The 15,312-nt window shown below is 45.0% G+C and overlaps 1 protein-coding gene across 1 annotated transcript in view; it reads left to right on the top strand.

Annotated features, from left to right (window-relative positions):
- GUCY1A2 (guanylate cyclase 1 soluble subunit alpha 2) overlaps positions 1–15,312 on the top strand; it is a 145,021-nt gene that overhangs the window by 71,136 nt on the left and 58,573 nt on the right. Inside the window, exon 5 of the mRNA XM_053385738.1 lies at positions 5,115–5,600. Within this exon, the coding sequence (XP_053241713.1) occupies positions 5,115–5,600 (486 nt within the window). The remainder of the gene's footprint in view (positions 1–5,114; positions 5,601–15,312) is intronic.

The raw sequence follows: 15,312 nt of genomic DNA, 5'->3' as shown, positions 1-15,312 counted from the left end.
TCATGGGAGTCCCTATTCAGCTCTATCACGCATGGTGTAGTGTGGGGCTCTTAAGTGATTATCATATTTGAAAAATAGGTCTGTAATATCCTTGGAGGTAGAAGTGAAAGTCTCCTATCATGAACTCCTATCATGAATCCTGTTCCTGGTCCCCTGAGTTTGGACTACATTTAGACCCAAGGCTCTAGGATTGTCAAACCAGTGTGGTGGTGTGGTTAAGAGCGGTAGACTCGTAATCTGATGAACCAGGTTCGCTTCCCTGCTCCTCCACATGCAGCTGCTGGGTGACCTTGGGCAAGTCACACATCTCTGAAGTCTCTCACCTCACATAGTGTTTGTTGTGGGGGAGAAAGGGAAAGGAGAATGTTAGCCGCTTTGAGACTCCTCCGGGTAGTGATAAAGCGGGATATCAAATCCAAACTCTTCCTCCTCCTCCTCCTCCTCTTCCTCTTCTTCTTCTTCGAATTCCTCCTTCATGCTTGTCAGGGAACTGCCATCGGAACCCAAGGGAGAGGGAGGGCTCCAGAGGGATTCCGGAGAGCGTCCCGGGAGGGAGAGAAGCAGCCCATCTTCTGGGGAAGGAATTCAGCGTAGCACCAGTGGAGAAGGGGGGCAGATGGGGGAATCGGCGAGGTGGCTCCATGACTCCTTGCCAGAGACCAGCGGGGAGAGCACGGGGCCTCCGCTGCCCACACCCTCCCTGCGCAGAAGGCTTCCGCGCAGGGAGAGTAGGCGGCGACTAGGCGTCAAAGAGCTTCTTTGCTGGAAGAAGTTCAAGAAACGCCCACTGACGGATTCTGCCAGCGATTGAGACAGCCACGGGTGAGAGGCTGTCCGGACAGAAAGGGTTCACCCAGGTAACCTAGCCAGGTGTGGCGTCGATTTACGCACGAGCAACCCCTAGAACCATTACAATGCTGTATCTGAGTCCAAGCTGATGATTGATTGGTTAGCCACCTTTTACCCTAAGATGCTAGGGCAGGGTACAACAATTTACAACAATTTAGAATACATTAAGAACAGTTTAAAACGAATTTAAAAGCAAAGAGCAATTTTCCATACAAATGACCCAATGTGTCAAGCTAGAGATGCCCGTTTCAGGTGCTTACAGATATAATGCGTGCAAAGGGCACGATGAAAATACTCTGTAGTGCTATCTTAACAACTGTTATTAGTAATAAGTTTAGATGGCCCTTAACAGACACCAAAGGTCAGCTATTGCTTACTCTGAAATTAGGTGTGAGGTTATTACGTGGTTGCAAGGATGATGACTGCAAATGTTTGAAAACCAGGACCTGATGCTAGAGAAGGCTGGAAGATAAAACACGTTGGCATCAAATGAAAGGCTTGTTCTCACAAGGCACATGAAATCACTTTAAGCTAGGGCGGACCTTTTTCAGCCTGAGGACCATGTTTCCATCAGGGCAACCTTCTAGTGGCCACATTTGGGTTGGACAACCTTCCGGGTGCAGCCAAAGTGGATGGAGCAATGAATTTTACTTTTTCAACTGTAGGCTAGTTCCGATACATGCAGAGCTCTGTAACCTCCAGCAAGGAGGGCAAGAGGTATTATCAGAGTTTAAGTGCATATTACAGCCAGGCTGTGAAGTGGGAATGGTGAGGTCTGAGGCCTAGAGAAAAGTTGTGTAGCTAAGGAGGAGGGAGAGAGAGAGAGTCCCAAGGCCCCAAAAGAGTTTTGTAGGCTGTATTGAGTGCATGGGGGTTGCAGTTATCCATCCCTGCCTTAAATGGTTGCTCCACCATCACTTAAGAGATTCAAGCAGTTGCCTTTATTGAGAGAGAACGAACTCATTTCCTCCTTGACCTTACATTGGTCTCAGAGTAGGAGGAGAGGTAATTCACTGGCTCCATATCTACCCAGCAGTTTAGGAGTCGATGTAAGACATTTAAATCATAATAATTCCAGAATATTGTGACAGAGCAGTCCTACACATGTTTATAGTGCACTGCCTAACAAGGTATTTTCTAAATATGGAGGTTCCTCCCCAATATAATTGAACAAGTTAACTTCGTGAACATCTCAAGAATATAAATGATTGTATTCCCGCACCACACTTTGAAATTTGTCTCTTTCTATTTGATTCCCTTTCCCCTAAATTACTTTTTGTGAGCCTCGCAGTCCTTTGGGATTTGATTTCATGCTGGGAACAATTTTGCAGTGTTATAGTCAAGAAACAGAAAAAACCCCTGTGAGGACAAACTTGTGGAGCAAATGTTCACAGTTACCAGAGTTAATAAGATCTCTAGTTCCAGGTTGACAGAAGATGTTGCAAGTGCAACTTTTATGACACAACTAAATTTATTATTAAAAATATGTTTGTGTATGGGGAACACTACCTTCTTTTTTTACAGCTTGTTTCTCTTACGCTGTTCCATACCTTGCACACTGAAGGTGTAAAAATAATAATATTAATAAGCAGAAGAGTGGCAGCTAAAAAAATAAATACATGAATCATGTTAATACTGTATTAAGTAAAATAATACTGATAATACTAATACTAATTAGTATAATACTAATACTCTTTGGCACATGAACAGGGCTGGCCATGTTTACTCCTCCAACATCCTATTAGTGAGTGTCTCCCATGGACTTTGCAGCGGCATGCCAATAACTGAATCCTAGATGTATGTTACCAAAACCAAATGAATGTAAAAATCTTTTAAAGTAGCAGCAGTTTTTCTGCATGAAGCAACAAAACATGAGTAAGCCTGGGAGAGACATCAAAACCCAGATTGCAAACTGCTGAGCAAGATTCTTCTGTTCTGCAGAGTTTAAACGTCCTCCTGATGTGCCCTTTTCAGCTTATTTACAGATCAAGTACGATATGGTTTTTAAAATAAAAATGAGGTGAGCATTTTAATATCTTGGTGCACCAACAGCTGCTACATCCAGGACCACCTACATGCAGTTATGCTGGATATGCTCTTTACTCCCAGCAGATGGGATTAGGAGGACAGTGTGTGAATCAGCCCTCCATCTGGGAATCCCACTTTAAGTCAGCAGGCATTTGCGCTTTCGGGGTGACCCTGTGGCCTAGCACATCTCTCTCTAACTACATCTTTACATTAAAAAAAAAACAACTTACGAAAACTTATTAATTCCCTTGCAACTTTTGATGGAATACCTACTTAATCTGCAATTTTCATTGTGTATTTTCTTTCTCTGTGTTTTCTTTGTTTATTTTTTTTTGGGGGGGTTGTCTTCTGGTGTAATTTATCAGCATTCTTGAGCTTTGTCAGTTGTCCTGAGAATTACAGTATTTTACGCTCTATAGGACGCACCTGACCATAGGACGAACCTTGTTTTAGAGGGGGAGAACAAGAAAAAAAATTCTCCCCCTCTCTGCTCAGTGCCCCTTCAGCAAAGCGGCAGGAGAAACGGAGCCCCTTCTATTTCTCCTCCCGCTTCGCTGAAGGGGCGCTGCGCAGCTCTCCCTCTCTGCTGAAGCCAGGAGAGTCTTGCTCTCCCGGCTTCAGCAAAAGGATCCCGAAGCCTTTGGAGCGCAGTGCGAGTTCCCGCTGCACTCCAAAGGCTTCAGGAATAGCCGCCTGAAGCCTTTGGGGCACAGTGGGAACTCGCGCTGCACTCCGAAGGCTTCGGGTTCCTTTGCTGACCCTAAGCCTTCGGAGCGCAGCGCAAGTTCCGGCTGCGCTCCGAAGGCTTCAGGTGGCTATCCCTGGAGAGCGAGAGGGGTTGGTGCACACCGACCCCTCTCGCCCTCCAGGCTTTAGCAAAAGCAATGCGAAGCCTCCAGAGTGCAGAGGGAGCACTCCCTCTGCGCTTCGGAGGCTTCGCGTTGCTATCGCTGAAGCCAAGGAGCCTGCATTCGCTCCATAGGACGCACACACATTTCCCCTTAATTTTTGGAGGGGAAAAAGTGCGTCCTATAGGGCGAAAAATACGGTAGCTACCAGGAAGATCTATATACAGTCTTACCTTGGATCCTGAATGCCTTGTGAGTCGAACGTTTTTGCCCCTGAACGCCGCAAACCAGGAAGTGAGTGTTCCAGTTTGTGAACACTCTTTGGAACCCGAATGTCCCACATGGCTTCCACGGCTTCCGATTGGTTGCAAGCCGTGCCTTGGTTTCCGAACGTTTTGGAAGTCGAACACACTTCTGGAATGGATTCCGTTCGAGAACCAAGGTACGACTGTACAGACTTTAGATATACAGAGAATGTATATTAGGCAAATTAGTTGAACCTGTAAGCTGATGTTTATATGTATTACCTGGCGTTAATGTTATAAAATGAACCTTGGAAATAGAGCCCTCCCAAACAGTGGCTGGTTGGGTGGTGGACTCTTCTTCTCTGGAGGTATTTAAGCAGATGCTTGGATGTTCATCTGTCAGGGATTCTTCAGTTCCATCCTGTGTTGAGCAGGGATTTGATGACCTCCCAAGGTACTTTGTAACTGTGGTTCTGTGCATCTTAGGAAGTACCTTAAAATTCTCCTTTGGACCTTTGAAAGCTTGCTTTGAGATGTCTAGCTATGCATAATTGCTAATATGTATAATCAATCAATCAATCAATCAATCTTTATTACAGTCCAGAGAACAAACAAATCGTTACAAAGCAATGCACAATTCAGACAGCCTACCTCCAGGTTAAACAAGCATTTTGTTCAGACTTAAAGATAGGGATCATTGGTTCTTGCAACCACCAATAAAAGCTTCGCCACTCCAATAGGAACCTGATATAGGGAGCCTCTGATTTTCCCGGGAAAGGTACCAGCAAGGGTAATATCAGTTCAGCCCTGGCTTGCTCATATTTCGCACAGTGCAGCAAAATATGTTTTATAGAATCGATGTCTTGAGCACACGAGCGAAGTCTGTCCTGGTAGGGAACTCCTCTCAACCTGCCATCCAACACTGCAGAAGGAAAGACGTTTAGTCTGGCTTGGGTGAATAACCTTCGATAATTTGGTACTGTCAGGTTTTTAATGTAAGGTGTTAACTTAAAGACATGCCCATATTGTACTCCTACTGCCAGCAGACTACAGACTGTGTGTGATCGAGATCGCAAGTCACTGTGTGTATTATCCCATAATCTTTGATATATATATATTATTACTACATTTGTGTACTTTGCAGGTGATGGAAATCAAAGGACAAATGATTCACGTCCCGGAATCAAACTCCATTTTGTTTTTGGGCTCTCCTTGTGTGGACAAGCTGGATGAGCTCATGGGCCGAGGCCTCCACCTTTCAGACATACCAATTCACGACGCCACCCGTGACGTCATCCTCGTTGGGGAGCAGGCCAAAGCCCAGGACGGCTTGAAGAAACGGATGGACAAACTGAAGGCAACGCTGGAACAAACGCATCAAGCCCTGGAAGAAGAGAAGAAGAAAACAGTGGATCTCCTTATTTCCATCTTCCCGGAAGAAGTGGCTCAGCAGCTGTGGCAAGGGCAGCAAGTTCAGGCCAGGAAGTTCGATGATGTCACCATGCTCTTTTCTGACATAGTTGGCTTCACGGCGGTCTGCGCCCAGTGCACTCCCATGCAGGTGATCAGCATGCTCAACGAGCTCTACACACGATTTGACCATCAGTGTGGATTCCTGGATATCTATAAGGTAACACCCTTCAGCTCCCTCTGGCCCTATTCAACTCCTCTAGACAATAGCCTAGTAAGGATATCGTTTTCTCAGTAAAATAAAGGTTGGTCTAGATGACTGGTGGTGATCACTGGGCAGTTGACTTGGGGTAGACGGGACAATTTTGGTATGGTATGAACTGGTGGAATAAGCAATCGTATTTCTACTGACGGGATTGTTACTCACTCTCGCTGGAGATTGAGGTTGGAATGAGGGGTCAGAGATTGTGACAACTTTGAAATTAATAGGCTAAATGCTGGGAAGATTCGTGGAGCTGTATGGCACTGAATTACAAAACCATCAGTTGTGGAGGCATGGAAGAAGGAAATGTGGAGAGAGGCTGTGTTTGGGGTGCTGGTTATATAATGCATAGCTGTCAACCGCCCCTTATTTGGTGGGAAAGTCCTTTATCTCAGCGCTGTGTCCCGCTGATGTCCCTTATTGATGATGTCCCTTAAATTTCCTGGGTTTCAAAGGAAGCAGCTCCTCTCCCTCCTTCCCTGCTGGCCAGGGAGGAGGGAGGCTCCAACAGGGTTGCTTGGCTGCGTTGCTCACCCAATAAGGAGTCTAAGAACGACTGGGGGGGGTGGAGCTTGCATGCCTTGTGCCGATCAAATCGGCCGCGTTTCCTGGGGACTCGCCTTTGCTCAGCGCTTCCCAGCGGAGAGGTGACGGTGGGTTTCCTTGCTGCATCCCCTTTGCCGGGTTGCTGCGCTGTGGGAACCACCGCTTGAGGCTTCGTTTGGCTGCTGGCTGGGCTTTCTGCCTTTGGCTTGGAGGGGCTCAGAAGTTGAACATACCTGTGCTTGGAAAATCCCTTATTTTGGCTGCTGATCCCTTATTTTCGAGGCTGCTGGTCCCTTATTTTCAAATCTGTAAGTTGACAGCTATGATATAATGTGAGGTGGAAGTGTCCAAGTCCATTGTTCTTCAGTGGCAGGAGCCCTCATGGGAGTTGATAAGAGATACTTTTCTTAAGGCAGTCCTCTTTGGAGGAAAGAGGACTGGAGACTTGTACCATCTTCTGTTCATTTAATACATATGTTGAGCCAGTAGTAGTGGGGTACTTAACAATCGTGTAACTACATCTGTTCAGCCATCTCAAAATCCAGCCAGCTTTCAGTACAGAAAAAAATAGCTTGTCTCATCCCTCAAAAAAAAGAAAGAAAAAAAGATCCAAGTCATAGCAGGCAAATGTTTTTCACCCCACCCCCAAACTTTCCAGGTGATTGTTATTTCTAAGTACCTGACAGCTTGATGCAAAGAATTTCTCGCTGTAGATAATTATCCATCAATCAGCTTCCTTTGTCCGTAGTTCCAGCATGCTTAAGAGGCAAGGAAATTCCTTCAAGGTTTGCATGATGGGGGGGGGGAAATGATTGTAAACCAAATGAGGATGAGCCTTGCCATATTTTAAGATATTATAATTTAAAATATTTGGATGCTGACTTCTAAGTATCGAGTCTAACATAAACAAGTACGGAGGGATTTGAGGAGGCTGTTTTAAGGTGGTAAACCTTTTTTTCTGGCTCCAAAGGGCCACACTTTGAAGACTACATAAAAATAAATAAATCACAAGCTATCCGCTGCCTTCATCCCCAAACCGCACTGAAGCTTAATTGCATTCTGTTTACATCCTTGCCGTATGGTGTTTTTTATTTCCCACAGCTGTAGTTGAGCCTCCCTAATCCATATTCATGCGGGGAGTTTCTTGAACAGAAAACCAAGGTTTTATCGTTCTAGTGACTGTGAACAGCGAAGGCCACTGGCATTTCTCTCTCTGCTATGGATGGCCACATTTATCAGCGGCTGCCCGACTGGACCCCAAATCACTGTAAATAATCCATTTGCTGCTATCCATCACTCTCTGCAGCCTCACCTTGAAAACTTGTGCTGTCCTTCAGGTTTTGGTGTCTTCTGCTTTGCAATGTGCTTTGTTTAAGGCGCTGTGCAAGGTAATGCTTAAATCTAGCAGGCTTGTCTTAAGCTTGTGTTAGGATCACTCAGGGCTCTGGTTCCAGCGAAGCAGCAATCTCATGAGTTCCCATAGGGAGTTCCTGGTGCCAGTCATGTGAACGAATGAAAGGACTGTGAGCTTGAAATTGCTGCATTTCACTTCAAAACGGGGGGGGGGGGGGGAGAGGGATGGCATAGAAACAGACATTTGCCTGACACACCGCCTCTTTGATCCTTTTCACAGCTTGGGTTCACTTGTGGGATCAACTCTTTGGTCTCTGATGAAGAGATTGCAGGAAAGTTTCTTCCAGAAGGGCCAATGGTTTATGGCAGAAAGTGGATGGGATCCAAGAAAAGCATGTAGAGAATTAGGTGGGGTTGCATTTCTCAAAAATTAGCAACTCTGCGCTGCCTGACAGGCCACTTCTGAAACAGAGGGAATTTTCAAAAACAGTCATTGATGTGGCCCAGAGGGCTCTGCTATTTCATTCCCAGTCATGAACTGGGGTGCCAGCTGCTACTACTGTGATGAATGCTAGGGTGTGGTAGGACCTGTTATTCTTACAATATCACTAGATGATAATTTTAGCATTTCTGTCTTGCATGCCATTTTTAAATTAGCTTTTACTTGACTTTACCTCATTTTAAAAAGGTAAAGGGACCCCTGACCATTAAGTCCAGTCATCTCGCTTTATAGGCCGAGGGAGCTAGCGTTTGTCCACAGACAGCTTCCAGGTCATGTGGCCAGCATGACTAAGTCGCTTCTGGCGAACCAGAGCAGCACACGGAAACACCGTTTACCTTCCCGCCGACCTAGCAGTTCCTGCCGACCTAGCAGTTCAAAAGCACACCAGTGCAAGTAGATAAATAGGTACCACTGAGGTGAGATGGTAAACGGCGTTTCCCTGTACTATGGCACTTGTCATGGTCCTCTGTGCACCAATAGCGGTTTAGTCATGCTGGCCACATGACCCAGAAAACTGTCTGTGGTCAAACGCCGGCTCCCTCGGCCTGAAAGCGAGATGAGCACCGCAACCCCATAGTTGCCTTTGACTGGACTTAACTGTCCAGGGGTCCTTTACCTTTTTTACCTTACTAGAAAACATGGAATGGTTCTCTCTCTCTCTTTCTCTCTCTAACTGAACCAGGGACACTTTACCCCAGTTTGCCTATTTTTATGTCACAGCTATAATGAAATGAATTATGAATGTTGACTATCCATTAGAGTCCCCGGAGGTTGGGTCCAATGCTGTACCAAGGGGATTCCATTGGCACAATGGCCCTCCTGGTCCCCCCCCCCATGCCCTCATCTGCTCTTGAGGATTCCCCAACCCTGTGGAGCTAATTTTGAAGTTGAATGGGGGTCTGGAGGGGATAGGAGACGAATAGTAATTTGTGTTGCATGCATAGAGCTCCCATGCACCAATGTAGCTGCAGGGCTGTAAACGGGCCCATGTCAGTAAAGTCACATTTTTTTTATTTTTTCATAAAACAGGATCATCATCTTGCATAAGTAGCTTAAAATACGTGAAACGACCCTACAAACCACCAGACGTATAGTTGCATAGATGAGCATTATGTACAGCTTTTCAAATGTGCTGAAGCAGAGCAGGTTTCGTATATTTATTTTATTTATTAATTGAAATATTTGTAACCTGGCTTATATCAGATTGATCTCAGGATGGGGGAGGGAAATCAGAACTCATTTAGAGCGGTTATTGCATCGAAAAAGCAAATCAAACATTGCGTCAAGAAAATGTGTGGCGTTGAAAATAATGATTAAAAGAGATTGGCGCAAGTGTGAAACAAAGGTTAAATCAGACATCTTCAGATTCTGGTTTGTAGGTCTTAAAGCACTTGCTGGCATGGAGGTGGCTCGCCTTTTTGTTTCCTGCTGCTAAATTACACATTAAACGACATCTAAAAATATACTTCCCTGATGTTATTCTCCTATGTAAGTAATTGGTGTAGTTGCTATAGAGATATTAGATTATCACAAAGGAGATGGCTTACGTGATAGCAAAGGGGAGGAGAGATCATGTATGAGCCATAATCTACGCTCTTCTCACTCTCTTTTTACAAAAATGCATGTAGGCAAGTAGAACATTACGTGTGCAATGCAGTCCTGTACAGGTCTACTCAGGATACAGCCATGTTGAGTGCAGTGGAACTTGCTACGTAAATGATCATAGAATTGCTGCTTAATTCACTGTTGCTAGAAGCAACTTGAAATGGAGAGCTTCACATTTTCACAGAACATTTTGAATTACTGTGTTAACTTGCCCCAGAGTTGAGCAGAAGCTCCTCTTAACTTTTTTCTTCTTCACGTTTTCTGCCAAAGAAAGGATTCCCTTTAGTCATTCCTTCTCAGCATCCCTTACGGAACTGTTTGCTTATTCATTTACCGCTGTGTCCTCAGTGAGGTCATCGCATAGCTAAAGCTGATTGAGAGGAATACTGTCCCATTCACTACATGAAACCTGATTTGATCGTCCATATGGTTAAGCCATGTTTTTGCAAAGCCAGGGACGTGGGTGGCGCTGTCAGTTAAACAACAGAGCCTAGGACTTGCCGATCAGAAGGTCAGTGGTTTGAATCCCCGCAATGGGGTGAGCTCCCATTCCTCGGTCCCTGCTCCTGCCCACTTAGCAGTTCGAAAGCACGTCAAAGTGCAAGTAGATAAGTAGGCGGGAAGGTAAACGGCATTTCCGTCCACTGCTCTGGTTCGCCAGAAGCGGCTTAGTCATGCTGGCCACAAGACCCAGAAACTGTATGCTGGCTCCCTCGGCCTATAGAGCGAGATGAGCGCCGCAACCCCAGATCCGGCCACTACTGGACCTAATGGTCAGGGGTCCCTTTACCTTTTTATGGTTAAGCCAAGAAGGCAGAGGAAGCAGCAACAATGTTTAGATGGGCAGGAATAGAGCAGAAAAGTGCTGGCACAAGTAGTGATGCTATTTGAGGGAGAGTTGATGCAGCAGCTGTGGTCATGCTGAGGCTCTCAAGAGCACTACATACAACCATGTTTTGCTCTGATGAAGAACCCAGGGGAACATAGTGTCTTCCCATGCCATGGCGAGGTAGGAGGTATCAATCTTGTAAAGTTTAACAGCAATATTTGCTCATTTGCAAAGTGGCAGCAGCAGAGGCACTCCTTGGGGCTGCCCCTCTCAATATGCGCCACTCTGAAGAAGGACCCTCCCAGGGTGTGGCTGACCCACTGCCAGAGAGCCCTGTAGGAGTGCCGCGAATGGCTTTGCTGCGGTAGCAAGGTGACGGCAGCTCTCCTAGACCACAAAAGTGGCAGGTAAGCAGCTGGGCTGGATGGGGTGGGGGAGAGAAATCATTCCTCCTTTTGTGCTGACTGAGGGCTGGTCCACATTTTCACTTGTCCTATGCCTAGAAAGTACAGGTCTGAGAGGTTTTCTGCTTGGCACCCAAGCGGTTTTTCCCTTGCCACGTTCCTTTCCCAGGGAAAACCCACACACACTTCAGCTCTAAATCGGAGCAAATGTCGATCCAGAGAAAATTTGAATTGCTATTTGCTCCAATTGAGCTCTAAAGAGCAGTTTTCCCCAGGAGAAAGCAGGAAGTGTTGATAAGCCCTCAGAAAAATATCTCTATTCCTGGCTAGTTTGAGCATCGTCTTCACAACCTGATGGGGTGGGTCAGTACAGAAGCAGACAAAGCCAAGGAGACAATGACCTGAGCTGGATTGTAAAAGATGAATATTTGCACAATCTTAGGTGGGTTATATCCCACCAAAATTACAAATTTTGTACTTGGAAATTAAAAGACCTGGGTTTCAGCTAGAGCAGGGGTCAGCAAACTTGTTCAGCAGGGGGCTGGTCGACTGTCTTTCAGACCTTGTGGGGGGCCGGACTATATTGCAGTGGGGGGGGGGGAATGAACGCATTCCAATGCCCCACAAATAACCCAGAGATGCATTTTAAATAAAAGCACACATTCTACTCATGTAAAAACATGCTGATTTCCGGACCATCCGTGGACCGGATTTAGAAGGCGATTGGGCCGGATCCGGCCCCCGGGCCTTAGTTTGCCTACCCATGAGAGAGTCCAAACCCCTGCTCAGCAATGACATTCACTGATTGACTTTGAGCAAATCACCCTTTCTTTCAGGTTATCTTTCCCCAAGCAGTCTTTTCTGAGAATACAGTAATATGATCCCATGTATACCACTCTAAACCGCTTAGCGAATGGGCACGATATAAATCTGATAACCAAATCTGATTAAATAAATAGGCTTGACAACTTAAGTTGTTTTACTTTATATTCATCAAGGCTTATGTGCTTTTGCGAGCCCTTTGATCGGCAGAAATGCCACCAAAGCAGCCGGCATGTTGCTGCAAAGATTAAAAAAGGGATTCACCTAGAAGCTTTACTAAGAAAAGAGGCAGTTCTGAATTTTGCAACGCAGTTGGTTCTCTGGCCAAGCAATGTGCATAAAAATGCATATGTTGGTGCAAATAACATACAAAATATGCTAGGGGAAGATTGCTTTTAAAAGCATGTATATAACGGGAAATTACATACAACATTGTCTGCTGTATACTAGGAGAATTGGTCACCAAAAAAGGCCAATGAATTTCCAGAAGGACATTTATCATAAACTGATTCAGAAATGTGTAGAACTGAATTTACTGTTGGAAAATTGAGAATCTGAAGTTGACAGAAGCACCAGGGGGAAGGTTTGCAGCCTCCTTGGTTTTAAAAGGAGTTTATGTATGATGAACCCTACTGGTGCAGCAATAAAACTGCTAGTATGTTTGCGAAGCTAAGCAGGGGCCGGTGTGGTTTCAGATTGGATGAGGCCCCACATGTTGAGATTCCTGCATTGCAGGGGTTTGGATTAGATGACTCCAGGGTCCCTTCCAACTCTATGATTCTCTGATGATTCTCTCTCTGATGACAGGGTGATCCATATTCCATTTATGACTGACAAAACTGTGGCTTACACGGCCTCATCATATGCACTGAACTAAATCCCTCTGATTTCAGTTGAACCTACTGAGCCTAGCAGCCCGATCGTATGTATGCCTACTCAGAAGCAAGTCCAATCAAATCCAAAGGTGCTTGCTGCTATGCAAGCCCTCGTTCAGAAGAGTTTTATTGAGCTCCGTACGACTTACTTCCGAGTAGAAAAAAAAAATGCTTAAGATAAAATCGTGATTCCTGTGCACTTTTGAAAAATTGCTCCCATGTGTTTTGTTTTTTATATAGTTGAGGTTTTAGATTGCCAGTTGCTGTAAAGTCTTGTGTTTGGTTTTTTTTACTCGGAGGGGAAAAAAATGACAAAATGTCATTTAATATCAGGTAGAGAGAGTACATGTCAAGAATTGATTGCTTCTTTCCATTCCCTTGAAAATAGCTGTCTATGGCTCAACACATTGTTCTCATCAGAATTTCCCTTTATCCTGGGTTCTCGAGGCTTCCTGCCCTGACTGCTAAGCAGAGGTGTTAGAACCAGTGCTTTCCTGGACTTGCCAGTGTGAAAGATCATTAAGAGAGAGAGAGGGAGGGAGGGAGTGTTTAAATGCCTGTAGGGCTCACGAAAGCAATTGCTTCATAATTAGACTCTTGGGGAAGGAACTGGGATTTGCAGAGGGGAGGCAGCCCTCAGAAGAGCACACTTTTAAGCAGATGGATGGGTTGCCATTTGGAATCTCTTCCCGTTCACTTGGGAATGGTTTCCCACCAACCAGTGGACTGTGTGCCGCTCACGTAGGCTGGTTTTCAAAAGCCTGGCTCCCTTGTGGATGCAGCATTGCTGCGCTGCTGGAAGAAGGAGCCTCAGCTTTGCACGGAGAAAGAAACTGCAGGGAAATGAAGGTCTGCAGAAGATTTAAGGTTTGAATCAGCAGCCAAATCCTGCTGCAACACAGAAGTAAAAGTGATGGAGGTTTCTCTTTGTATGGTTGAATATGAGTATTAATCTACTTTCCTGGGCCTGAGTATTATTAGAAGCATAAGCTGAGTATGGCAAAGAATATAATTAGAGCTCCCTGAGCATGAGAATATGAGGCATAATTGAGTGTGAATAAAGGAGAATGTACGTAAACCATTATAAACTTTCAAAGAGTTGAATAGATGCGATTAGCCACTGGTGTGCATGCTATGATGACTCTTGCAAGTAGTGGCCACGATTGGATTTTCTTGGCATGTAGAAAAACATGTGGATGTGGCTTATACATTTACTGACGTACTTATAAAGGCTGCAATTCTGCACCCGTTTTCCTGGAAGTAGGCCCTATAGAACCCAGTAGGACTAGCTTCTGGGGAGACGTGCTTAGGATTGCGCTGTGACGCGGGAGTAGGAAGCCTAGGCTGCCACTTGCAGTGCCTGTGGTGAAAAGTGTGGAGTGCTTTCTGGTTTCACTGCTCCAGGAAAGCACAGTGGAGGGACTAGAGGATCAGGGCCCCCAAGGGATGCACGAGGCTTTGGAGACAGTGGATACCAAATCCTCTGGCACTCTGAAACACCCTGGTCTGATGCGTTCTCCTGGCTGTTGTCAACTGGAAAGCTGCCAATGGCAGTTGATTTGGGCTGATTTCTGCTGGCTGCCGCCAACTAGAGAACTAACCAGTGATAACTTCTTGCCCACTTGGGCAAAGCTCAGTGCTTCTGCTGCAGTACAGCTCAGAGCTTCCACCCTGGCCTTCAACTTGCAGCACACTCTTAACCCCTTCCCAGCCTAATAACAGATTTGGATGTTCCACAAAAGAGGAAGGGTATCTTTTTATATGCGACGGCGGCAGCAAGAGTTTTGATCGCAGCAAAATGGAAGAATAATGAAATCCCCCCTATACAAGATTGGATCCAAAAGCTGACAGAATATGCCGAATTAGATGGTCTATCAGAAAAAATAAAGAATAAATCAAAACAGGAATTTGTTTCAGAATGGGAGGTTTTCAAAGAATATCTGAAAAATAAATATAGTAGTTTAAATTCTGTTGCAGCATTCAAGGAACTTCAGTAATAATTGCAAGGTAGATATAAGAAATTAGATTTATTAAGAATAAGTTTAATTATGATAAAAGTGTGTATTGGCAATAAGTAATATGAAATTGAAATATGGAATAGACGGGAGGTTGGGTCTTTAGTGTTGAGACCAATATATGTTTTATTGTTTGCTAAGAAAACAAAAACAAAAAAACCCTTCCCAGCCATCAACATCAAGGGGTTAGGAGAGGAAGCACTGCACTCTTCCCTGTCTGCAGGATTTGTAATTTGCCTTTTGAGAAGTGCCTCAATGCTGATTGCACAACAAATGGGAACAAAGAACACGGTAAGCAGTGTATCAAATTAAAAAGACACCCCCCCAAAAAAATGACAAAAGATAAAGCAGCGAGTGGAACCACTAAAATGTTCCGAAAGCCCTAAAAGCATTTTTCACATATGGAAATGGAGCTATTGAACTTTGGCTTCCTATCACAAGACATTCAAGCTCATGGTCTGTTAAGACGCCAGTATCCCTGGTTTGGCTTCCTGGGTCACATGGTGCAGAGCTTTGCCTTGCAAATGGGCAAGGGATCGTGCACAAATATCTTTACCAAATCAAGTTGTCAAGTTGTTGTTAAAATCATAGGACTGTCTTGAATGAGATATTTTCAAGGTGCTTCAAATGCGATTCTTTATTTTAAATTTAGCTCTGAGGATCGATGGAGCTTTAGCCTGGCTGTGCTCTTATCTAATCTGTTTTAGGTAATCCCAGAC

Source organism: Podarcis raffonei, chromosome 4 (genome assembly GCF_027172205.1).
Source record: "Podarcis raffonei isolate rPodRaf1 chromosome 4, rPodRaf1.pri, whole genome shotgun sequence".
NCBI lineage: Eukaryota > Metazoa > Chordata > Lepidosauria > Squamata > Lacertidae > Podarcis > Podarcis raffonei.
The sequence above is the reverse complement of the archived record's forward strand: the minus strand, read 5'-3'. Positions and strand labels throughout refer to the sequence as shown.